At 36.3% G+C, this 26,916-nt stretch overlaps 1 protein-coding gene across 1 annotated transcript; it reads left to right on the forward strand.

Annotated features, from left to right (window-relative positions):
* Positions 1 to 94: 94 nt before the first annotated feature.
* Positions 95 to 25,287, forward strand: CUNH14orf39 (chromosome unknown C14orf39 homolog). Its single transcript, XM_041459423.1, has 17 exons — positions 95 to 143; positions 452 to 508; positions 3,449 to 3,575; positions 7,183 to 7,272; positions 10,691 to 10,878; positions 11,346 to 11,388; positions 11,843 to 11,963; positions 13,090 to 13,184; positions 17,745 to 17,884; positions 18,358 to 18,437; positions 20,455 to 20,540; positions 20,634 to 20,698; positions 21,796 to 21,863; positions 22,182 to 22,321; positions 22,836 to 22,971; positions 24,390 to 24,447; positions 25,085 to 25,287. The coding sequence occupies exons 1-17, from the start codon at positions 95 to 97 to the stop codon at positions 25,285 to 25,287; spliced, it is 1,746 nt and encodes a 581-aa protein (XP_041315357.1).
* The last annotated feature ends 1,629 nt before the right edge of the window (positions 25,288 to 26,916 follow it).

Consider the following 26,916-nt stretch of genomic DNA (forward strand, 5'->3'; position numbering starts at 1 on the left):
GGTATTGTCTTGCAATTTTGACTTGTTTATTGTATCAACAAGGTTTTTGACTGTGTAAATCCTTGAATTGCATTTTTCTTTTGAAGTTCAAGCAATGAGTGACAAGGTTTCGATCAACTTGGACAAAATTCTGGTCAAGCTTGGTAGGTCATTATATCATACATTTTTTATTAACAATTACTTATGCACTGCATACAGTGGTATTTTCTGCTTTAAACAGTTATATTAACTTCAAATAAATGTATTACATTAAGCTTTTGTTCTTTGCCTACATAATGTTAGCTGGGAGGTTGTGGAGAGGAGTCCTGACAGCTATTTTTAATAGTAAAATTTCTATTTAGATATTTTGCTAAAATAGTTGTTAATCAGAGTTTGTGCTGCACAACATATGTTTGTTTCATTGCTCCACTCATATATATGTATATAATGAAGGGTTAATTTTCTTCTTAAGCTTCCCAGATAGAAAAAAATCGCAGTGCTAAGGAACATGTGGATCATCAGATAAATTGTGAGTAGTGATAAATTACAATTTTACTGGATGTTGAACACTGATTTTGTTTTGTTAATCCTGGGACATGCTCTGTGTCTCGGGGGCGGAAGCAGGGTAAACAATGGAAGCTGTCCCGTGTCCTGCTCTCACCCTGCCTCGTCTTTAGCCATCAATACTTGCTCATTCTCCCCAGCAGACTTTGCTTTTGCTCGCCACTTTTAGCTGAGGCTGCTCAGCTGCCTCATGGACAGCCAGTTTCATGCTGCGCCATTTCCTGCTCTGACTCTGCAGCTCCTCACAGTCACTGGCAGCCCTTTGATTCAGCTGTGCTTGCTCAATACATCTGCCACTTGCCTCCCTTTCTTTCTTCATGTTTTTTGTTCTTTCCAGATTTGGACCTCTGCCTCACTGCATCTTCTCTCTTTCTGTTTTCTCGAAATAATGAAAGTTCTCTCAGTTGCTACTACGTACTCAAGCCTTGTTCTTCTTTTTCTGCAATCAAGCAGCTGGTTACTTTATTTGAAATTCAAAACAGTAAACCCAAAGAGAAAGTCTTGCTCTGCATCAAATTTGTGCTCTCTCAGGGTTTACAGACAACACAATACTATGGACTTATGTCTGGACTGATTTTTTTAACCATACTGCTATGTGGAATCACTTCATGAAGTCTGAAGAATAGTTTCTCTACCACAAACAACCTGAGAACATCTGTGCTCACCTCTGGTACTTCATGGGTAGATATTCAAGCACATAACTTCCATTAAAAAAAAAAAAAAAAAAAAAGAGCAGAAGAGAAAATTCTGGTCTAATTGGTGTTCTTTTTGATTACAACATTTCTAATAATCTTCACTGATATGTCCAAGCAAGTACTTATTCATTAAGAAGATTATCACAATTACATTGAAACACCTTAAACATGGAAACATCTGTAACACTAAATCTGGCACACCTCAGATTCTGGTTTAACTCTCCAGTCACACAACTGAACCTGAGAGATAAGGCTTTTATTAACATTTATGCAGGCTTAGGGTAAATGCTCTTAGGGAAAATCCAAGGGCTGTGTAGTAACATGGCATAGCTGCTTTTGTGTTCAGAGATACCTAAATATGTGTAAACACACAGCCAACACTCAGGCTTTTAGCAATTTAGGTTAAGCCTTCCAAAAACTTAGCAAAAAATAGTAACACTGATGTAATTTTGTCTCTGCGTGAGTATTACTTGGCAGATGAACAGCTGTAGCATTCAGCCTTGGACTTTTGGTGTGAGATTCATCAGGCTATTTGGCTACAGTCCCTTTCTTACCAGTGGAGGGAAACTGGCACTTTTAGGATGTGATTTACCTTATCCTGAAGAAACAGTTTAAACTGGGTTAGATAAAGTAAACTTTAAAAATGTCAGCTTGTCTCAGCTGGGTGTAGCTGCAGCCATGGTGTGCTGTTCTGAAGAAGGTCCCTGCACTTAGGGGTGAGATGGATCTCACCCACCAGGTCCTTGTGAAAGCACAGGGTGAGTTGAACAGCTCACAGAAGTGCTTATCTGTAAAAAGTACTAAATGAGATATGAAGTGTATATTTGTTGATTATGTTATGTTACATTTTGGTAAATCTCAAAAAGTCATCTACAGGGTTCTGCCATACTTGGCTGTTTATTTACAGAAATGAAGTCATGTCAGTTGTCCAATATTTATGCTTCATGCTAAGTAAAGGCAAATTATTGACTTTAGATATTGAAAATATTAAGGGACTGAAGATAACCCAAGGATAACCCAAGATATTAAATTACATTGGGAAATTTTTACTTTTCACTGACTGACATTTCTCTGTGAGAAGTGGTTTATTTTCTACTATAAATGCAGACGCTGTTGAAAATTAATATATAGCAAGTAGTGCAAAACCAGAGCCAAAGTCCAGGATGAACTGAAGCTCCAGAGCAGTAATTCCAACAAGTCAAGACCCATGTTGCATCAGTAAGATGCGTTCCCAATGGAGTAGATGAGAAGAGGGCAGGATGTAATTGACTTCTCTGTAGGGCCACCTGCTCCAGCATTTAGTGCTTCAGGGCAGCAGTGACAGCAAGGGATGATTTAGCACTGATAAATCTGAAATCTTGCATAGAAAAAAAAGAATTAAAAAATGCAGAGAAAAAGCATTCACCAAGTTGTGCCTATTGCATTGCAAGGTGAGCATGCATGATTGCTCTCACAGCTTTTACTTGTGAAGAGAACACTGATCATGTTCAACAACATGGATTCTCTCTAGCCACTCATTCAGAAAGTCTGTCTGCTGTCAGAAGAGGCAGAATTAAGAGCTTGCCTTAAGAATCTCCAAAAATACCATAGTCTTTGAGAACCTGTCATTATAATGCACTTTTTAATTAATTGACCTGTGTCCTTTATTAGTTTATAATACATTACATATTCCTACATTGAGTAAAATTCCTTTTTATTTTAATTTTTCTCTTTCTCTTTTCCACTAATTGCTTATATACCTTTTGTGATGTTTTTATTTTTCCTTTATTGTAGTCAGCTTCCCCACTCAGAATATTTGACATTCTGGGCTTCTGTAGAAGAATACAAAGGTTTGAAAGAGGGTCCTGGCTTTACAGAGTGAGCGAGCAGTGCATGGTTTGGAGTGTTTCAGTGGGAACACTGAGCTGGGGCATACCAATAACAGTTACTTCTATAACAGTTCTGTACAGTCTGGGATTCAGAAACAGCACAAATCATGGCAGTCTCACAATATTAGATGATAATTAAGGTACTCACCACACAGCTGAAAATCCCTATGTTTTGACTCACTTTGTTGTTACCTTGCTTAACTGCAGGCTGTCCACTCACCTGGCGTTAGGGAGATTAAGTTTTTTGGAAAGAATTTTTAATCAGTATAAATGTAGACTCATTTTTTCACGGATTTGTTGAAAATGCATTCATATACCTTTACATTTATTTTTAAATTTCAGTGTGCACTGCAGAAATCACAGAAAAGAAGAATCAGATTGCTTGGCTGGAGGAAAATATAAAAAAAGGCAATGAGACACTTGCTGATTTGCAGAAGCAGAATGAGAGCAGCAAGAAGCACTATGATGCGTGAGTATGAAAGAGCCTGAGCTCTGAGCTGTGGCTGCCACTAAGGAAGTCAGTGAGGAAGGAAGGGAAAAATAAGTGTGGGTGTGTTCTGACAGCAGTGATGTTAAAGAACACTTTAGTATTCTGTTTTTTTAAACTGCAGATCTTTAGGTATAAAAATTACAGTGTTACCCATCTGCTGAGAAAGAATTATAGAAAAGCAGACTACATTTAATTTTGTGTTGTTTTTCAACTAAAATCTCCAGTGTTCAGAAGATCACAAGTACTATCTTTGCAGCATGCTAAAATATTAATGTAGTAAGGTAATAGAATCAAATTTTTCTACACTTGGATGCATCTGAGTTTTGTCAATTTTGACCAGTATTAAGAATGCTGTTAAAAAAAAGACTTCCTAAAATTGAAAATCTTTCTATTCTTTCTTCACAACATTTTAAGTTACTTTTTGTTCTATACTTACTTTTACACAAGATGTGCCATAACTGCCTCTCCATACACACATGTGTGTTTCTGCTGGCAGATTCCAGTGTCAGTTTTGCTCCAGACTGCAAAATTTTTCTTCTGGGCACAATATTTTGATGAATGCAATGGGCTACCTTTTACAGTTTTCCTTACATAAATGTTTGTATCAGATAAGTAGTTCAAGTTTTGAATGCTGATCACTTTTGGATCTTAGTAATTAACAGCTTTTCAAGACACAATTTAGCTACAAGGAGTTTTATCTTCCTGACACTTAATTTTTAAAAATGAAAACCTCAGGTGTTTGCTGGGTTATCTGAAAAGGCAAATCTGTATTTGACAATAGAGTTTGTCCCAGGTGATAAAATCCACCAGAGTTTTCCATTTCTCCACAATCTGACTAGTTCCTCAGAAGCTGGAATGAGGATTTGTTGGCAAATTCTGTTTTGTTTTCTTAAAATTCTCTATATAAAGGGAAGTACTTCAATAAAAATATCTGACATACATTTGAATTTTTTTTTTTTTTTTTTTTTTCAATGTGAATGAAGAGTGTGGGTGTTTCTGAGAATGGAGAGAAGTAAAGATGGCATTGGGGTCCTTTCTAGGTTTATTTTGAATTCTCAGAAAGAAAAAGAAAGAATGGAATCATTAGTGAATAAAGTGGGTGTAGTGGCTGGCTTATTTGAATGAATTGCCATTCAATACTGATTTGTAGCTTTACCATTAAATGAGTGGGGAAAAGATCTGACCTTGGTAAAAAAATTCTATTTTTCCATTACATTAAGTTTTTGTCTCCAATGTAGAATAAAATGAACACTTACACAAGTTTATGAAACTATCCACATTGCTTCCTTTGATATCTTTTTGAGGCTGCAAATCTGTTTGCAAATGACAAACTGTTAAGTGATGCAAATGAAGGAGTAAAAAATTAAGGGTAGAACTAAGGATCTGATCTAAATTTTAATCATTGAATTCAATGGGTTTTGGCTCAAGTCCCACAAAGAATAATTAATGGCATTAGTGTAAAGAGACTGAAAATGAGAAGTGACTCATTAATGAATACATGTATTCATAGAAGGACAATGCTTGCAGAAGAGTAGAGACTTTGTGTCTTAAATTATTGGAAATGTCATTTAACGACAGACTGAAAACTGCAATAAACAAGCCCTGGCTATAAGATCAGACAATTAGAGCACTTACACAGTAGAATCACCCCAAACTTCTAAAATTTATTCTAGTTGACACTCCATCTATACTGAACATGATTCTAATGTTGGTTTTGTAAATTCAGATACTGTTTTGGAGTCACAATCACCCTCACAGCTGACTAATTGCCAGTGATAGAGCTCAATAGAGCTCTCAGAGAAACGACATTTTGTCTGGGGTGCAAGACATTATGAGTATATTGAAGCAGATTTGAAGACTTTGAACAAAATACAAGGTTCTTATATTCATCAAGTCTAGAAAAAATATGATTTATGGGATAGATGTATTAGGATAATACTGTGTTTTCTCAAGAAATCCATATTGGTCTATGTAAAAAAGACCTGAAGGCAGAAAATGATCCAAATGAAACATATTTTTAGACAAGTGATGATATTTTGCTAATATTTAGTGTCTTGAAGGATTCAAACTAGAAATGTTGATCTCAGAGCAGTAAGAAGTAGTGAAATGCTGCTGATGGAACCTATTCCAATTTTATTGTTTCTCTTACAATTTTTAAATTTGGATGAAAGGATGGTGGGATTTAATAGAAATAGAAGATAATTTAAAAAAAGCCACATGAATTCAGAATGTTGTTAGTTAGGAAAAGAAATTGTTGTGTTGTCTCCAGACAAACTGCAGGATAATTTTATTGCTTTCGGAGTAGTGTGGTTAAAGATCTTTTCTATTCCCTGGCTGATGAAAGAAGGACAAATAAATGTGATGGCTACCAAGGACATCCATGAGACAGTGATGCATTTTGCAAACAAGTAAATGAGCTGCTTGAATCCTGCATGCCTGGTTGTGTTAACAAACCTCTGTTCTTGTACCACATGTTTTTTCCATGTCCACAGAATAGATGTGAACAAAAAATGCAACTCACAGCATGGCTTGAGCTCTGATTAATACAATCTCTATGAATTTTACATCTCAGGTTTTTTTTTCCTCCAAGGAAAGTAATGGAATTTTTTCAGTAAAAGGACACAACAGTGTCTGGTGTACAAGGACTTTTTAATATAAATATGTTGGTTTCTGCTTTTGAAAAAATCTGACCCTTTTGAAATTCAGCTTTCTGCGGAATTTGCAGGAAATACAGTGAAGTAACATTTTGTAGTTCCACTTTTAATCACCAGTGGTGTCCAACAATTTGTGCCAGGAGTGCTGGATGGTTTGTGCTACTTATACCTTCTTTTTTTCCTGACAGGATTCTTTCTTTTCAAAAACTTTTTACTATGCCTCTCCTAAAGATCGCATCTGAATTTCACCTGAATCACAAAGTCTATCTGCCTTTTTTCTGGTATTCCCATAGCCAAGGCAGAGGTATCTCTAATGCCTGGATGTTGAGAAACTCCTGCTCTTTCAATAGTCATAATTCTGTGAAGCTGCTCTGCTCTCAGTACCATTTACAGCATCCTGCTGCAGGAAAGTCACTTTGATGCCTTCTGAGCAGGACTTGCTTAGCAAATGGAGGAAATTCTGAGTTTGTAAGTGCTGCTTGCATTTAGGTGTGAGATGAGTGCTGGTGATACTGGTGAGAATGAAGTTGTGGGTGTTTCCAGCAAAAAGATTCAACATATCTAAAGGATTTATTTTTGGTGGTGTGTTGAGGACCTAAAATGTGGATTTAGATGCCTCATAACTTAGCATTAGCTCCAAAAATTAGTGAAGTTAATTCCAATAATTTCTTTAAAAAATGCTTTGTAATGTTTCTTAATCCTAAATACATATGTATTTTCTTTTTTTCTTGAATTTGCAGGTTTAAAATATTAACAAAATAAATGTATGCCTGCAAATGATTTGTTTCTAAACCCATTTATATTTAACTTTCAAAAAAATTAATAAATAATTTGCAAGCTAGCTAAAGTATCTAGGTGTTTTCTTTTCTAAATGGCTTTTTACTAAGAAAGACCACTAATATGCTTTTATTTTTTGTTTGTTTTGTCCACAGCTGGAAGCCCACCTATGCAATTCTTAAAAAGCATGGAGAATATTTGAAAAATGAAATGAAAGCTTTAGAGGAAGCTACAGAAAGTGAGAGGTATCTATGATCACATGAGATGTGGTTTCCAGCAGTAGTACTGACTAAACTGATCTGCAAAACTAGTGCTGTCTGCAGGAAAAAATTGTTGCAAACTTTTCAGTTTATGGTCACTTATAAGTGACTGAATAATTGAAATAATTTTTTGTTTTGAAATAAATTTTTGTTTTGTCATAACATTACTATGAGATCATATGTTATTTCGTAGTTGTCAAAGAAATATGACAAAAATGAATTCTTGAAACTCAGTTGCTTACCAAATGCCTGTTATAATTTTTCAGAAAATTGTATGATTGCCTACTGTTTCAAGAAAAGCCCAATACATAAAAATAATTAATGTTTTCAGGTATCAGAAGCATTCAGATAAGTTTATGCTTTTCCTTATTTTTGAATATGAATTGCATAGGATTATCAGAATATACAAATCAAGTTTTTGTATGCTGCTGTATATTCTTCAAAAAAATCACAAAGCATGCCAATTCAGTCTAAGGTCCTCAAAAATGAGTAAGTGGCTCAGAAAAACCTGGTCTAAAACCATTTTAGGACTAGTTGTGGGCAAGCTTCTAGTCAGCATTAATTGCAAATTGAATTCTGTTCAGTGAGTGGCATCTCAGGTGTTTCATCTTCATTAATTAGACTCAGCATTTAAAAGAAATTATTAATTGTGCGATGTAGCTGCCTTCAGTCAATGAAATAAAAAGCAGACCTTGAAGATTCTCACAGAAGTGTTCCAAATATGCTGTGCCAAGGTAATCCTCTAAAGTTCTACTGAACAAAGTAAAACTGATCTCCAGTTTAGGGAGTCTGCTCACCTGCACTGTTCTGCCTGTGAGGGGTGGAGGCTGCTGGCCCTGTGGTGCACAAGTCATGGCAGAGCCCTCCAGATACCTAAATACCAGTTAAGAGTTGTAAATTTAGGTAATTTAAAACCCTGGCTTTGAGTTTTTTGTAATCATTCTTTTTTCCAGTTGTCCAAGACAGCAGAAACAGCATGCCTGAGAGCCTTTAATTAACTCACTTAGTAGCTTATCTTTCTTCTTCCTGTTCAGAGCTCTAAATTTGGTGAAAAATAAGGCTAAATTGGCTTTCTATGAGTATATGATTAAGCCTTTTTGGCTTTCACTAATTTGAGCTGACAAGCCAAAGAAGCATTACTTTTAAATTGCTTCTTTAGATAACTAGTTTCAGTTCCAACATGAAAGTGTTTGATCTGTTTTCCTGACCTTAATTGTAAGACATCATGAGTACAAATCACAAAATAAATTTAATTCATGCATTTTTCAAAACTGTGCCCCAAATATAGTCTCTCTGCACCAAAGCATTTGATGATATGTTCAAGTCAGCAGGATGTGCATTCAGTAAATTCTAAATATTTAAACTAGGAAGAAAAATAAGTGTCTTTAGAACTTCATGAGTTGAATGTTCTTTTTAGTCTGGCATTTGGGGGCACTGAGGACATGCTGCTTTGGATGGAAAGATGTGTTTTAAAGATGGGCAGATCAGTTCATGTTTAATTAGGCACTTATAATGGAGGTTTATAAAATGTTCCACTTTTTTTTTTGTTGTTGTTATTGGTTTCAAAAACATATAAGAATGCATTTATGAACTGGAAGTTAATCTTGAAAATAAGTGATATAAAGAAGGAAAAAGTAATAAATTGCTATCCACATAATGTTCAGGGGGTTGTGAGTGCTGCCCTTTTCCTCTTGTAATTAGATTAAAACTTTTTCTGATTAATGTGAACAGAGGTGAATTCTAAATAGTCTGTGTTATCTGCATGAACTGCAAGACGTAAATTACTTGGAGAAAATATTAAAAATAGCGATGATTTCTCAAGACTACTATACTATATATGGCCACAAATATTATATGTGAAAAATAGATTTTGGGAAAAAAATTATAAAGTTTTAGGATTATATTCACAAGCTTGAAATACACCTGTTACAACAAATTATTTTACTTATTTATATTATTTATATCTATTTGTAATGCATTCTAAGTTTATTAGTAAATTTATTTTTTGATCAGTGATTGTTGTAACATCTATTTAATTAAATAGAAATGAATATTTTTCATCTTTCATACCTGAAAAATATTGTACAGTATACAGAAATATTAAGTAAATAAAAAACCTTAGATTCCTGAGACCACCTGTGTGGAAAAGCACATAGATTAGTGTCATTTTCTATGTGAAGTCTGAGAAATATAAATTTCTAGGTTTGCTTCACAGTGTTGACCTACAGCTTCTCTCCCCTAAATTTTAACAGTCAGTTTAACAGGAACTCTTGCCTGGAGTGTGGTTTGATTTGAAAATTAGAATCTGTGTTTTGCCTTCTGAATTTGTTTGTTTTGTAAGAGCAGAAGATTCTAGTATTGAATTTAATCATAAGTTTTTCTCTCTCCCATTGCCTGGCACAGCCGGTGGGCAGCCAGGACTCTCAAATGCAGCCTTTCAGTCATGCTGCAATTAAATGATAAATAGCAGTTTGAGATAAAATGTGTTCCTTAAAGGGAAGTCCCCTGTGCTTTGCAAGTGGTGAGAGCTGTTCCTTAATGTAGGAGCAGGTTAAGAGGTGGGTTTCTGGCTTTAATTGCTTTTATGCACCATGGTTTTTCCCATAAAGGAATTTCTTGCTAATCCTTAGGTGTACTGATAACTTAATATTTTTAAATTTGCCTCTCCATTGTCCACATAAGTTTTTCCTGCATTAATTGATTCCTACTTCAGTAATTCATAGCTATGTGCTCACATGATGTCAGTGAAGTTACATTTAGTGTAACATTAATTTACAGGGCAGCCCCACAAGAAGCTGAGCATTCTGGCTCTTTGCCACTTAAACATTTAAGTGTTTGCTTAACCTTAAGTATGAATAGTCCTGTTGTTTCAGTGTGACTGATGTGTGTGTTTAGGGCTTCCCTGAGTCAGAGATTACTCAGCATCTCCTTGGAGGCAGCTCTTAGTCCAGTGGTGCATCAGGCTGCTCTAAATATGGGAGGTTTGGCCAAATTCTCTCCCACTGTAACTTTGATCCAGCTCCACCAAAACTGATGGAATTGTGCCAACATGCACCAGCAGAGACTTTGGCCTGCAGTGAGTTTCATGATAATTACACAGGCAAAAACACATTTGTCATCTGCCAGGCTGCCTTTGAATATGGTGTGGTCTACATTCCCTTCAGAACAGGGAGGCTTGGCTGGTTTTTACATCATGACTGTTCTTTGTTACATACAGCATAGTCTTCCTTAAATATAGCTGGAAAATAAAAAATAAAGCCAAATATTGCCATATTAAATGTAATCTGATTTTTCTTCCTATGACAACAGCAAATTAACTGAGCTGATGCCAGAATTTATAGGTCTTTTTCCTTATAAACAATTGTTTCCTGTGAAAAAAATTAAATTACATGTATTTTTGTAGGAAAATATATGAGGATTCCATAACCCAGTGTAGAATGACTTTGGAGGAACACCGCAAAAAATACACAGAAACTGCTCTTGCCCAGAAGTATTACCAAAAAAAGGAAGAAGTTGAAGAAATTCAAAAGAGAGTTTTGAAACGCCTTGAAAAATACAGATGGAAGGAAGATGCTTGCTTGGATATTCTGGGTACTGCTATCGTCAATGCTTTTGCAATAAAGCCTTTAGGCAGTGCACTGCACATTGAAGGTGCCATACGGAAAACCTCCAATTTTCCAAAGTTTCCTTTAAGCTAATAAAATATCTTGTCTTTGTCACACCATTTTTAGAAAAAAGAAATCTGTAGCAAATAAGAATTTAGATTATACATACTGATATTCCTCCCTCCAACCTATAAGTGTAATGGGGAGAGATTTGTCATTGAACTTCTTGGGGCAGAAATGTTCTAAAATTTCTTTAGATGGAGCCTTTCAAAATTATAAAGTTAATTTTCATCACTTTTTAGTGCTGTTTTTAATGCCATTACTGTTATACTGCAATTTTTGTTATCTATATTAAGCCAAGATAAATACTTCTCATCTATTAATTTATCTTGTATTTCTTTAAGAAAATTGATTTGTTAATTAATGATCTGAAGGTAAATTTTATTTTTGCAGAGGCTGTTCCTTTTACATCCATAAATGATTGGGCTGTACACATGTATCCTTGATTTCTAGTGTTTGTTCAGTTGTCAGGAAAGAAGTTTTATATTTACCTTTCACAATTTTCTATTAGAAAATATAGTAATTATTTCTATATTTCTATATAAATATAGAAATATATATGTATGTATTTCTATATTTATGTTTAGAGTGGCAGCATTGGCATTTCTCTATGAGAAAACTGGAGGTCAAATTCAGCTATTCAGTTTGAATTTATGGGAGCATTTTGGGTAAAGAATACAAAATTTCATTTAATAACATAGCCATCAAAATGCTTCATTTAGGAGAAGCTTAATAGATGTTAGAGTTGAAGATTTGCCAAGGAAATGCAGATTTATCACAGCTTCCTTCACCTCTAGCATATGTGTTATGGCATAGAGAGGTCCAGGGTCTGATGGCATCCCTTGCTTGAAAAAATATATTGTTGTAAAATATATTCCATGACTTGGAAGTGCCTCTATGAGGAAAAAAACACAGGAAACTTTGCAGCTTGCTGAAGCTGCTGCACAGAAAACCATGAAACTGGAAAAAGAAGCAGAAGAATTACAAATGAAAATTGACTGCTTAAAAAAGGTAACTGTATCTTAATTTTATTTTACATAAATATGTGTTATACATGTGGTCGTACATAGCACTGTTACATTTTCTGAAACATCAAAAAGTAGTGTATTTTGAAGCTCACAGACCAACAGGATGATCCCAGCCTTATAATTACATTTCTATAGCATCACATATGTTTTCTTAGAGAAGAGGGGACCATGAATGTGAAGGTTCTTGCAGCTTCCTTTCTGCTGACCTCAGTTTGTGCCACACGTTCTGCTAAGGCACCGTGTCACGATGACTTTGGGGTCAGCTCAGCAGGATACACTTGGAAATAGATCAGGGCCAGTCCTCAGTGAGCCCCAGGTATTGAGTGTGCAGCTTTCACAGGTCCTACTGGGTTTTTAAGGTTTTGTATTTAACTAAGTATGCTTTACAATAAGAATTATGGAAATTCCTTCTCTCCTTTTTTTTTTCCCCCCTAATACATGTGTGGGTATGTAACACCCAGCAGTAAAACTGGCTGATTGACTAGGAGAAGTGTTGATTCCAAAAGGAGAATCTTCAAAATAATTAAAGGGATTTTATCAGTACAGATTTTGGACGTACTCCTCTGTAAAAGGTCTCTTCTAAGCCTGAGTAGCCCAATCTTGTAAAGGTTTAGTTACTTTTTATGGCCTTGCATCTGGGTGCTTTTACCCATCTGTCTGGAGCAGATGATCAAGGACTCCATTTACTGCCTTGTGCTGATAGCAGCACGTTTTGCACAGGTGGTTTTTCTGTTTATATTCTGCCATCCTGTTTGACACTCCTGGTTCCAGACTGAAGTTCCCAATGTGGTTTGTGATGTGTAAACAGAGAGGAAGAAGGGATGTGGTGAATTTGTTTATAGCTATGACGGAGACCACGTGAAGAGCTCCAGGTTCTGACATTTAGACCCATGCTCCAAAACTTCTCTGTTTATTCCAGTTGTTACAGTTGACCCAACAAAAAAATATTGCATCTTTTTGACCTTGTTCTCCTCATTTCTTCAGAACCTCTTGGCTACAGAAACCACTACTGAGCACTGATTCATTAGGTTTAGAATACTTTTGCAGCATGTAGCTAAAACAGTTCAAGTTTTGTCAATTTTTATGCCATTTGTTCTTTATCTTTTAAGAGCTTCAACGAGACTAAAGAAGATCAAAATAATTCCAAAAAGATTGAAGGAAAAAATCAGAAACATCTTGAGAAGCCAGAAGAATTTAAGGAAAGGTACACTTCAAAATTATTTTTCCCATTTTATCCAGAATACTGTGTCAGAATTTGCCCAAAGACTGCTACAGAACACATATTGTTGTTCAGTAAGGACTGACAAGCTTCTCTAATCCTGGTCATGTGATTTAATCATGTAATTTAAAAAGTTTTATATTTCTGGGGGTTAAGATAGTGACAACTTTTGATTCTTGGAAGCTCAATGTATCTGGACACATGCTATAAAAATGTCTTGTAGAAGCATTTTCTCTTCAGCTACTGCTGAGAGATCTGTGTGAGTAGTTTTGAATGCAACTACAGTGACTGTGCAGTCAAAGAAAAAATAACATTAACTCTACTAAATATATATATTTGGAAAAGGAGTCAGGGTTCCACATGTCAGTTGTCTTCACCTCTGAACTGCTTAAGAAATTTAACTCTTAATTTAGTTCTTAAAAACAAGCATGAGTGAAAGTTTCATAGACAGGATTAATGGCTTAGTAAATTAGTCAGTGATCATTTACAGCTGGGACTCACTTTAATTTGAGCTCAATTACAATGACTGAAAATCACCATGAGGACTATCTTGCACTTATCTGGAGTCCTTGGGAATGTTGAAACATCTCCTGTTGAGCTGGCACTTTTAGACCAAAATCCATTTTAAAGCACAAATATGTCTGAAAGACTTTGTCTAAGTGACTTTATATTATGGTGTCCTTGAAAAATAATCCTTTTAGGGCTTTAAATAGGCATTTAGTGGAACTTATCTCTAAAAAAGTGTCATTTTAGTAATTCCTAAGTTTTTTTCACAGGGACCTTTTAAGTCTTTAACATCTTCTTACAGACCTATAAATCATTTAAATGATCATTTCTTTGTGGTGTAGCCTTTGCACCCATTTTGCCTTCTCATGTAAGATTTTTGTAATTGGCAAGAACAGAAACATGGGGAAGCAAGAAATCCCCCTAGTCTTATTTAAGACAAGGTAAAAAAAAAAAAAAGATGGAAAGCACTCTCTTTGAATTTTCAAAGAAACCCATGTGTGTTCAGTCTGCAGAACACAAAACACCAGTTAAAGACCTGCCATAAGAAGCAGAGATCCATGCTCTGGGTATGGAGGGGTAAGAACCCCTCAGTGAGGCTCCTTGTGGTAAGGAATCCATAGGGTGCACTGCCAGACCTGCCATTTGTACATTTCTTTTCCTGTCATGGAGTCTGCTTGTACCTTCACCTGAAGTTGTGTTTGTTCCACAACATAAAGGATTGTAGAAAATGGCATAAAATTGATTTCTTAATATCTTTATCTGACATCAGTGTATTAAGAAAAGTCTTCACTAGAAAGCGTGGAAATTACTGCTTAAGTAGCTATTGGTGTTAAAAAGGGGTGTAATATGAAGCTGTAAAACAAACAAACAAACAGAAAAACCCCCAAAAAGTACTCTGGGAAAAAAGAAAAAAAAACAAAAACAAACAACCGTCAAACAGAAGATGGGTATTGAGAAAATGAGCCACAGGAAATAAAACCTTTGCAGACTCAAAGAAATACAACAGCAGAATGTGGGTACCAAAGGCAGGAGTTTCTTTTGAGCTGTCCTGCAGCCACTACAGAGTTACTACTGAACGAAAAGGTCTTTCTGAAGAAAGGAGATGTCTTCATCTTCTGCCACAAAAAAAAAAAAAAAAAAAAAAAAAAAAAAAAAAAAAAAAAAAAAAAAAAAAAAAGAATTTTATTAAAAAAGAAAGAAAAAGGAATTGTACTGTGAATCTCCATGAAGTGGTCCAGACCAGCATGAAAGCAGCAGGAGCAAGGGAAAGAACTAAAGAGAGCAATGAAAGCACTGGGCAGAACACTGTACAGATTAATACCCGTGAAAAGCTTGGAAGGCTTCAAGACAAGAAGCCAACTTGCAAGCCCATTAATAGGTGCTGATAAACATGTTCTGCCCTGGGCAGCAGGATGGCAGTGGGAACTGTTCCTTCAAAAACCTGGAACACTCTTTTTTGAATCACTTAGGTCTGGCCAGCTGCTGGTTAGGAGTGAAAAACACAGATTCCTCTGCTCTTACCAGCTCTTGTCACTGATTTACAGCTCAGCAGTTACAGTGACAAGCACCACAGTTTAATTTCCAAAGCAAGAGTTCTCATCAATCACCAAACAGGACTCAGCTCTTTTTGAAGCTCTGGTCTTGATTTCTCAATTAGATATTCCATTTATTACATAGAAAGGCTGGTAGTTGAACTGTGCTCTGGCATATATAGTGTTCACTCTCTCTGCTTTTGTAAAGTGGTTGGGAGAGATTTAATTCCACGACTCCTTAATTCTTTATTGCTTTTTCTTTCCAATTTGGTCATGTATGAATTCCACCTCTTACCTTCCAAGTGAGAGCTTTTTGCTACATCTTCACACAAAGGAGATTGCATGGTGGATTGTTGCAGTTCTTGCAGCATCTTTGGGTCAGAAGTGATTGACTTCTACTGAGCAAGGAAAAAAATCTGCTAATATAAATCTTAAAAAAGTAATTATGAAGTTGTTTCTGGATTTCTAATATAAACATATGAAGAGCCAACGCAAAAGAATGCTCCTGATGAGAATACTGAACATAGTTTCAGTAACTGTAAACACCACAGAAGATGTTATTCTTCATCTGTATAAGGAGATACACTTGATTCCTGTTGTGGAAATTAATATTAATCATTGGATTTCTTTATGCTACAAAAAAGAAAATACTACTAAGGAAATGGCAATTTATTTTGGCTTAAGAATTTCAGTTTTTCTCTTTGCACTTTTAAAAACTCCTGCAGTATGGATCAAGATAAAGAATTTTTATCTACTCAGGTGTCTACTAACAGTAAAGTAGAAAAAGAAGAAAAATTATTATTCTTGTTGCTGCAATTTGGATTGTTTTGAGCTTCATGATGCAGCTTTAGTTTTCTTCCGGTGGTATTAATTAATGTCAGAGAAGATGTGCATTGTTTATATTTCATTAGTGCTTTTGTGGAGGGAAGAGAGCAGGTGTACTGCATATGCATAGAGTTTAACTGCAGGCTCTTTTGGAAGGTTTTGCTACTTGAAGAATGAATATCTTAAGAACTTCTGAGTTTGGTTTGTAACTCTGCCTTTGAAATGTTATCCTGTATAGATATGTATTGTAAGAGGATTTTTTATTTAGTGGAGAGTAAGTCTTTAGAACTATAGTGCTGTCTGCTAGGCTTTGCAGAAGCACAAGGAAACTGACTCCAGGAACTTTTAAAACCAGAGTTTGACACCCTAAGTTCTGGGAAAAAACCCAACCAATCAAACAAAAAAGACCCCCAACCACAACCCACTCTCCATTTATGGCAGTCTGATAACCTCAGCCACAGCAGCCTTTTTAAACTGATATTTGAATGATGATTTTGGTAAAATGAGGCATTTGGATCAAAGTGAAACAGTTTCAGCCAGAGTTCTGTGCTTAGCTCTGTTTTGATTTCTCCTTGCTTTTGACTCCCTGTATTTGAATTTACAGATAGACCAGGCACACACATCTTGTTTTCTTCAGTATTCATTCTTGACACAGGTTTATCTAAAACTGATGTAACTAAAAGATTTACTTTGGATTTTAGTTTTTTAGGTGGTAGATCTTTTGTGCAGTTTGTTCAGTCTCAGTCCAGCACAGCACCAGGTATAAATGTAGCTGCAAGAGAAAATAGTCCTTTTCATCAGAGACTGAGGTGCTTTCAGGGTTTTATGAGAACACAGTTCACATAGCTCACATGTATGTATATGAGTTTAATGTGTTAGGTCCTTATATTTAGCCAGGCTTCTCACTGGTATTTTTTAATTAGTGTTGCTAATTTTACTCCACACTATCTTATAAAGTGTATCCTACATTTTATCTTATTTTTGTGTATGGAGAATTTCAAGAAGAACAAAAAGACTGACTCCGTTCTTCATTTGTTCTGAACAGCATTGTTCAGTCAACTACAAACCAGATGTTGTAGCTAGAAGCACAGAGGCACTAAGCAGAAATGCCAGAGAGAAAATAAAATAGAACTCATTATTCTAAAAAATAGTAAATGTTCCTGTGCCAAACAGCCACTTTACTCTTCATTGTTCTGCTAACCTTTGTCTTTCTGCACTGTAGAGGGCTATTTACCCTACATAGATAATTACCCCACAAGTGAAAACACTTGCTGCAGTTTTCTCTTTTGTGTATGCGTAGTGTGAGTATTCCAGACAATCTCAGAGAGAGAAAAAGTGGTTTTAAATGTGAAAATGTGATTTCAGAACTACAATAATGAGGCACTTTGATTAAAGTGTAAAACTCCACAACACTAATACTTTTCTTTGATACTGACAAAATTTAAGCCAACAATGTTCTTATGATTGGCTTATTACTCCTTTATGGCTTCTTTTTCAGAGATATTTTCTCTCTGTGAAAGAAGAAAACCTCATTTTTGTCAACTACTGGTGCTGAAAGTGGTAGAACTTCCTTGACAACATCCAATGGCCTTGAGAATTCCACTTATTTGAAGCAGCTATATTTTATGATTTCTTTTCTTTTGCAATGAGTAAGTTTTCTTTTTTATTTAAATTTGTTTAGGGTGTTTGAAGAGCGTGAACAGCCATCTTTGCCAAAGGGGAAACATCAGCTGTATAAAACATTGCATGTCCCACGCATTCCTCGGAAATTTGTCCAGTCTGTACAGAGTTTTAGATTCTCAAAGCAAAGACCAGAAACAGGTGCAGTGTGTTTAATGACTTCAGTGAGTATTTTGGGTTGTTTTTGTGCAGAATAATGGGTAAGTGATGATAACAAATCTAGTGAACTGCTCAACTACTTATAGTTGAAGCCAGGCTTTCAATGGAAGTTGGGTGCTTACCTTTTTTTATGTTCTGGAAATCTTGTGTGTCTGATTTCTCCCGTATCTGTGCAATGAGTAAAGTAACATGACAGATACACCTAATGTGTGGTGTCAGAAACATCTGAAAATAATTTAATCTCAAATCTAAAATACCTTTAACACTGTTTGCATTAGTACAGTAAGTATTAAACAACTGTTATTTGTTTGATACTTTCATACTTTGTGATAAGTTTATTTTTGCTCTCTATTAAAAGAAAAATGTGTAAGGTTTGTTCCCAAGTTCTGTTTAACAATGGCATACTTTGGATACTTAATCTTATTGACAATATTATGTAATATTTGTAAATTTAGGGAAAGAAGAAAAAGAGAAATCAGTGGAACTTTCAGTGGTTACCAGCAGTTCCTCCAGCCTTGCAGAAAATTTATCACAGGTGTGTTGCTCTCCCACTGGTAAAAATATGAAGTTATATAATCTGTTTTATGTGATTGTTTACATTTAAAACACTTCAAATATACCTCATTGTATGATATCTGACATAAAACCTGTTAGCACTGTAAATTGTTAATCATAGTAATCTGAAATTGCTTGGTAATGACAGAAGAAAATCTTTCTTTGATGTCTTTTCATTCTGAAAATATCTGTGTTCTTACAAAGTGCATTCTAATGCCAAAATCGAGGTGGACCATCTTACCAACTCATTTTGTATAACAGTTTTTAGCATTTAAAATCACCTCTGTAGATTCTGTATGTAGCAAATATTTGGAACTCTAAAGGAGGATCAGAGCCTTCTGTCACTGATGAATCATGAACCTTCTACTCCATAATGAAGGGTTTCATAAAGGACTGAGTGTACAGGACAGCCCACAGTTAACAGTTCCATTCTGAGGTTTGACCACAAACAGAAATCAGAGGAATAAAACCACAAACAACACTCCTTGGTGCACTCCAGGAGCCCACAGCTCCATTTTCTATCTCTCTCCCATAAGAATATAGTTACTATGACATTTTTTTAAATGGTGAATTTCAGCTTTATTCAGATACAATATTTTTTATTCAAATGCAATAAACTAATCCAGAAGAAAGCTGGAGGTATAACTTGCAAAGTTGTGAAAACCATCAATAGTCTCATGGAGTGCAAGACCATTCATAGGAGCAATAGATTGTTAAGGTATTAAATGCAGAAATCAGAGGAGGTAAGGCCATAAGGGGTAGAAGAGTTTGTAACTGTGTTTGCCGTGCAGGAGCTTGGGGAAGGTTTTACCTCTAAACCATCTTTCTAAGGGACATCTCACTGGATCTATTCAAAATCAAAATTTCATGAACAAAAAAATGACGTAAAAAAGTTAGCATAACCAGTTGTGATTTTCTTAAGAATTTCAAAGGAACTGAAGAATGAGATGAGTGAATCACTAAATGGTTTAGAGTGAAGTCTGTGTGGAAGACAAAGCCTTCATAACACAAAACAAGATGAAGGACAGTAACAGGACTGAGTGGGACGAGACCAGAAGAAATTTCAAGCAATTCTGATTTGTGACTGGCTTAGGGAGTTGGACGTGATGAGGATGAGGGAAGGGCTGTTGCCAGGGTAATCTAGAGATGAGGCTGGGAGTCTGGGACCTAGAATTGCACTTAGACAATTGTAGGAAGCAGTAAGTCAAGGTTAAGAGAACTTTAAGAAAGGGTGATGGGAACAAGGAAAAGAAGATGGAGTCTGAGGAAAAATAAAAAGATTGGAAGAAAGAAGGCTGCTATGCTTCAGTAAAGGTGTGCTGTACACTACAGGAGTCGAATGGCAGGCAGATTCTGTAGAACCAGCTCATTTGTCCCCTACCCAGGATAGAACTCAGTTTGATACATTTCATTAATTAAAAATAAACAAGAACTAGACACTCCCTGCAAAATAATGTGTTATTTGATGCTGAGACATGGATTCCTCACCCTGCCCTTAAGACACAAATATGTGCTCCATAGAGGAGCGATGGCTTCTGCTCTGATGCAAATCTGTGAGGTTGGGAGTATTTCCATGTTTTCTGCAGTTTTTCAATCCCCACATGAGACCTGTGCTGACTGAGGCTGATGTGGATGCTCAGTTGGCCTCCAGAGGCAGAGCCAGGCCTGGCCCCAGCCCCTTCTGTGTTCTCAAGCACAAGCAACCAGGCTGCAGCAGCAGCAAACCTGCATGAAGTTTGTAAATGGCACAGCACTACTGGAGTTACAGAAAAGTTAATTAATCACATCTCGTTAGCAGTGCTGTGACTAAATATTAAAAAATTATCATGTATCATGCTGTCAAAATGTAGGTAGAATAAAGGAAAAGTTTTTACATTGTCTGATCCTTAATTTCTGGTTAAAAAAAGGAATTTCCACAGTCTAAGGAGAAACCATAATGATATTGTTGAAGTGACAATTTCACTTGCTGCCTCACGTGAGTTTTTTCTGTCTTTTAGATGGTTATTGACACTGCAGGGACTAATTACCCACAAATTGCCCAAGTTCCAACCAGAGTAAGCATAAAAAACCAAGTGAAATTCAGGTAACTTTTCTTTAATAAAATAGCTTCAATTCTTGAGGCTGGGGTTTATGCAAATGATTCACATTTAGACAAACATTAAACTTTGTATTTTAGACTGTCAGATCTTCCAAAGCAGTTGACTTCCAATCAACAGTTTGAGAGTGAAAATGCAGTAATGGGTAAAGTACTACTGTTAATTTTTTTTTATAAGGTTGGATCATATAGTTACAAACTAGGAAATTCTAAGGACCAGATTTTCATTCTGGCATTGAGAGGGCCACCATTTGCATTTCTTTTCCACATTGATTGTTTAGCTCAAAATTTGACTATAGCAGACAGGCAGAGTCCTAATTTAAATAGACACTTAACTGCTCAGTAGTGTGGGATTTAGTCTGCACTGACCATTGTGAATGAATGGATCTGTCCAACATCTCTTGTAAATTCACACCTGAGTCTCAAATTACTTGGGTAAAATGAAATCCAGTCTTAAAATCTAGCCAGAAGGCACGAGAAAATGCAAAGAAATGAAATATAATAAACCTAGTAATTTAGGTACCTTGAAGAATCAGATCAAGATTATTAAAGATGAAAATTAACTGGAGAAAACATGCAGAATGCTTACAGAGAAAAGCCAGGGTAGCTACAAATACACCTGTAGCTTTTGAAATCACAAGGAACTGAGCTTCACTTTAAATATTTATTTTTCTAATTGAACTTCTAATTTAGATGCATGTAAAAAATTATAGCCTAGTTTTTTTTTACAACATAGGACTTTAACCCACAGTGCATGAGACATAACAGAGTCTGAAGCTTAGAGCAGAAACTCTGACAGCAGAAAGCCTGATAATGTTTCTTCTCATTGCTCATCCTGACTTTTGCCCAATTCTTTAAACTACACTTCATCACAGCCACATGGATGTGCTTTTTATGTTGTTCCCACCTGGTTTCTATTGACTGTTAGCACTCTCAGAGGGTAATAGCTGGAGTAGACACACACAGCACTCTCAGGGAACAATGGGCAGGTTTGAAGAACACACCAAACCACAAGCAGCAGCCTGAGTAATGCTTTGACAGCAACGAGTGGCAGAGCAAGAGGTAATTGTTATGGACAGAGCCACAAAGTGGGTTATTAAGAAAACCACAGTCAGAACACTTCCTTACCAATAGCAATGCCAAGCTAGTGAACTTTTCTCAAGGATTCTTTCCCACAATGTCATTTTTATGTGTCTGTTTAAAATGCTGTTAGAATACAGGCAGGGTTGTCTTTTTTGTGCAGCAAGCCAGGAGGCCAAACATGTTGATGAAGAAGCAGATGAGCACATGGACTGTTCGTATGTACCTCAAGTAAGAAAAGCATTTCTTATGTCATAAATAAGAAGTTTATTTAGAATAGTCAAAGTATTTTGACATACTTGATTCAGTTGGCAAGAGGCAAGTCCCAGAAATTGGTAAAGTGTCAATTGTTGCATAACATTTTCATTAATGTGAGCTGATGAAATGTTTTGAAAAAAGTCTGCATTTAAAACTCACTTCTTGCACAAAACTATAAATAAACAGGCTCAGTGCTGGCTCCACTGAGAACATACTTACAGTTAAAAGGACTAACGATATTTTGGGAAATGTTGTATGTTACAAACATCACTGTTTATTTCTTTTTAATAGGATGTGCACACAGGTTTTAAGCCAAATGAAGATAATCCTGACATAGAAGAAGAAAGTGCAGAACGTTTCTTAAGAGCACCTAAAACACCTGACTTAAAGGGGAAAAACCTACACTTCTCAAAAACACCTCTATTTGACTGGTATGATTTCAACTTTTATTTGATTCTGAGCAAAAAGTTGTACTCACACTTTTTGTATAAGCATTTCTGTTCTTTTTGAAAGATACTAGAAAAAGAATTTTCTAGAGAGCTCTTCTGAAAATACTCAGATTTTTTTTCCGGAGTTATGCTTGATATTTATTAAGTTTTCTTCCTACAGTATAATTTCCAGTTGAAGCAGTTTTGAAAGATAAGTACTTTGCTTAGAAATATATGAGACACATTGTCTTTTCCTGCAGTAATATTTGTCACTCTGATTTCTATCTTTAATCAGGCTTTTTGGTTTTATTTGTTAAGAGGGAAGGGAGTTGGGAAGAACACCACCTCCCTTTACTTTAAAGGATTCTGTTATCTGTGATGCAAAAAGCAATTACTCATGGAAGCTATGGGGATGTAAAATAGTGAAAAAAGAGGAAATGGAAAAAATAGAAGGAAAAAAGCCATCTACATCACTTTAAAAGCTATTAGTATAGCTTCTACCTTTCTGTATTTACAGCATTCAAAATTTAGGTTGTGAAGAAGGAACATCAAAATCTCCTGCTTTCTTTTCTCATATGAACTTCTCCCAGAAGTCACCTGGCTTTAATTTATTTGATTCTTCTCTGTTTGGAGCACAAAATTCATCTGATGAGGTAAAAATGATTAATTGTGCACATTACATTTTCACAAAACAAAATATATGAACAAAACAGCATTGACACTGAATGAGATTTTTCAGACTGGTTATCTTTGCAGCAAACATTTTTTAAATGTCTTGGTTACTTTTAAGCTTGATGTTCTTTGAAAATGTTTAATCCCTTTCCTGGCAATCCCCCTATGATGACTTTTAACCAAGTATGAATCTCTCTCATATGGATCATGTACAAATATACAGTGACTCAATTCTCCAAAAGGCTTCTGGTTCAGTGTTACAGTGCGAAATTCAAGTCCTCTAGCAGACTTCACAACTCACATGCTTCTCCTGTGTGGCTTTGTCTTGAAGAAGTGAAGAGCAGTGAGAAGGGAAGAAAGGACAGTCGATTAGGGTTACTGAACAGCAAATATGGATTAGCTATACTCAAAGGGAGGAGCTAGGCAGGCAGCTAAAGGGAACAGGGAATGGAATCCAGGTCTTCCCTTTTCTTTGCAGGTTCTCTAACTCCAGTGCTGTAGGGTAATTTTTCCTCTCCTGGGCTATTAGGTAGATAACTGGGGATCCAGGATAGATTTGTGCATAGGACAGGGCTTAGGTATCACCGGGGAGTGTAGATCCAAAACCCATTATGCAAATGAGGGATTTGAGCCCAGGTAGCTCCTGTTGCTGGGGGTGTGCTCAGTCTTGTGGTTACTTTCTGGGAGCTGCAGCAGGCATGAGGGAAAGCACCATTCCATTCTGGGTTTGGCAAGATATCTGTGGCTGGTGCCTCATAGCATGAACTGTGTGTAGGAGAGAACACACAGTTTTGTGGTTTGTGACTTGTTTAGGAATGAGGTGGGTTTTAAGTCACCCAGTGCTGTCAGAACCCACATTATTTTGTGCCTGCTCAGAAGCAGAAACCAAGAATTTACCAGGCTGTAGCAGGTCTGGGACTCTTTAAAGTTATATGGGAGTTTTGAAGAACTTCAGTACCTATATTAAATCTAAGAACTCATTTTAAGAGTGACAAGTGGTTATCCTGCTACTCTTTCTGGCAATATGAGGCCCTGTTCAGTAGAAAGTATTTGCGTTGTTGCTTGGAGATTTTATAAAATGTCACAGTTTTGAATAATTTTGGTTTAAAAAATCAGCCTTAAGTCAGGTCAGCTTTTGGACTATTATCAGTCTGGGGTTTTTTTCCTAGAAGAAAGGAGGAAGGGTGTTTGCAGCTGCATGCAAATATCATAAAACCCATTTGATCAAAGAACTTACCTTGCAACTTTAGGGACTGATAAATACCTTTAACTCCAGATTTTGTAAAGGCAGCTAACATTCACTGAGACTGTTTTTCTCACTAAAAGCAAATACATATCAGCATTAAAGTTTACTTTTGCCTTTCTCATTTGTTAAATAAAAAATCTGTTTGCATTTCAGACAGAGGAAAATTATTCTATGGGAAACCTGAACCCTCTGTCCCTACATGAAGATATTGGTAAGTCTGAAACTCAGATGTACTTGTGTATATCAGCTCTCTTCTGCTTGTGTTCCTGTGACTGACAGGCTCATGTTCCAGCTTTAACAGAGCTCCTTCGGTTGTCTGAAAGGATGTTCAGCTGTGATAATGTAGCTCAGTGGTTTGTTGTGCTCATTTGTGTTTTAACAAAATCTTCAGCTTAAATCTTCCCTTGCATGTTGAGCTCTAAACATCTGATGTATCATGGAAGAGAAGAGGTATGAGAAAGAAAGAAATAGGGATAGTGTTAGTTGTGCTTGCAGCAAAATGAGAGGACTTGCAAGGCAGAGGACAAAGTCCAAGTATTTCAATGAGTGATTACATTTTTCTCTAAATAAACACTTTTGCAGATTCTATTTACAAATACCTCTGTTGCAAAATGTATCATGCAGAAGTGTTTTGTTGTTCTAAACCTTCAAGTGCTCCACAGTTTTTTCCATGTCAATTCTAATAACAACCCCCTGGAAATATCATCTCTGGTGCAGGAATAAACATACAACTGTAGGGGGATTCTCAGTGGGATATTTGGCACAATATGTTAATAAAGAAGCATATGCTGAATGCAGTATTCACTCAGATGTAATCTAATAACAAATATTATATGGATTCCATACAGGAAGCTTCTTTGGGAAACCAGAAAATGAGGATGCATTTACTTTTCCCTTCCCCTCGGAATCAACTTCTCATGCATTTGGAGACGAAAGAGATGATGTTGGTTTTTCATTTGCCTTTGGACAGGATCAGAGATCATCACCATCTCCTTCTATGAAAGGTTTTCATTCTTCCACACAAAATACAAAGCCATTTACATTCTTTTGAATACCTTTGACTTCCTTTAAATTATTTTCCTACTTAGCCTTGACAAATGTTTCCAGTTTCTTGAGTTAAAGTACAAAGCATTTCTTCTCCTTCCATTTCTTGTAAGAATACATTATTGCATTTGCTGCAATATGTGTTCATCAACCACACGTTTTGAGATTTTCTTACTTATCTTTGAAATGTGTTTGTTCATAAACTGTTATTATATGCTCTTGCTAAATTGGCACTCACAAACAGAAATATCATTTTAAGGTAGAGTGTTAAGTCAATGTCTGTGAGAGCATTCAGCTTCTGATGTAAACTAAATTGCTTGTGTTAGAATGACTGTTGTAGCAGTTAAAGCTGAATTTGAATTAAAGACAATGTTCTTGAAAATTCTGTGTATAACAGCTGATGCGTAAAATATTTGAAATAAACATTTTTGTTAATGTTATGTTAAAGTTTTGTAGGTATTTCTTAATATCTGAAGTGGAACAATGATGCAATTGTAATACTTAATATTTCATTCCCTTTCACTTTCCCCTTTCCCTTCTTTTCCCTTCTCCTCCTTTTCCTTTTCCTTTTCCTTTTCCTTTTCCTTTTCCTTCCCTTCTGACAAAATCCCAAGGGGAGTAGAGTCACTTCCCCTCTGCTGCCCTGCAAAACCCTTAATGACCAAAAGCTTGATTATCTATGCCACTGTTTCTTTTCTGCAAATTTCCTAAATGCCTCAGGACTTATTTTATGCTTAGAGATTTGTAAAAATTTGATTTTTTTTTAAACCGCAAGTGAATCAGGAAGTTTTAGTGAAACTAAAACTCCTGCTGAGTTCCAGCTACTAAGAAGTGAGTCACAGCTTTTCTAATCTCCTGCATACCTGTCAATCTGAAAAACCTAAGGTAGAGGCAAGTTTGAGTCTCTACCTTTTATTTTACACTGCTGATCGATATTCTGAGATCATTTAGAAACCCAAAAGTTTAATTTTGTCTGCTCAGTTATTCCATAACCAAAGATCTTTCCTGATGAATTCTGCTATCCATGCCTAAGATGTTACAGTGTACAAGTCAAGGCTGCAGGCTGAAGTGGGAGAAACCACAGTCCTAGGTCTTGCTGGATGTTTACTGACACAAATTGGATAGGTTGATTAATAACAAAGCAGAGAAAGCTGCTTCAGAAGAGGCAACCTCTCAGCATTTGGGATACTTTTCTGAGGCCTAAGACCATGAGCTGCTTATAAACACACACTGGGATTTTTTCATTGGTACCTGTCAAATTCCACCTAGAAAAGTTCCCTGGTTATGCCTATAAAGTCAATAGCAGTTGTGTTGGTGGGTTGCTGACACTGGTACATCTCTCACTGCCCAATGTCATTTTGGTTTGCCCTTTACACCCTCAGCCATTCCTTATTACACCCATTTCCAGCCTGAAAGCTGAGTGAAGAGAGATTCTCTTGTCAGTGCAGCAAGGGCTGCTGGAGAGCAAAGCCCAGGTACTGCAGGTATCCCACACGTGACCAGCTGAGCTGGAGCCCAGGAACCTCCAGAAGCAGCAGCAGCTGGGAGCTGTAATCCCTTAAAAGCTGTGCAGCTGTCAGCAAAGTGACAATACGGTGACACTGTCACTTGTGCTGTAAGTCCTTGCAGGTGGAGC

This window comes from Pyrgilauda ruficollis, unplaced genomic scaffold (assembly GCF_017590135.1).
Source record: "Pyrgilauda ruficollis isolate IOZ18807 unplaced genomic scaffold, ASM1759013v1 scaffold135, whole genome shotgun sequence".
Classification (NCBI taxonomy): Eukaryota; Metazoa; Chordata; class Aves; order Passeriformes; family Passeridae; genus Pyrgilauda; species Pyrgilauda ruficollis.

Bases quoted from the DNA above. Each gene is read 5' to 3' on its own strand.
- CUNH14orf39 (XM_041459423.1), top strand. From the start codon at position 95: ATGAGTGACAAGGTTTCGATCAACTTGGACAAAATTCTGGTCAAGCTT. The intron at 18,438-20,454 runs GTGTGTTGCTCT...TCTGTCTTTTAG, and splicing joins TTGCAGAAAATTTATCACAG to ATGGTTATTGACACTGCAGG. The intron at 22,972-24,389 runs GTAAAAATGATT...TTTGCATTTCAG, and splicing joins CACAAAATTCATCTGATGAG to ACAGAGGAAAATTATTCTAT.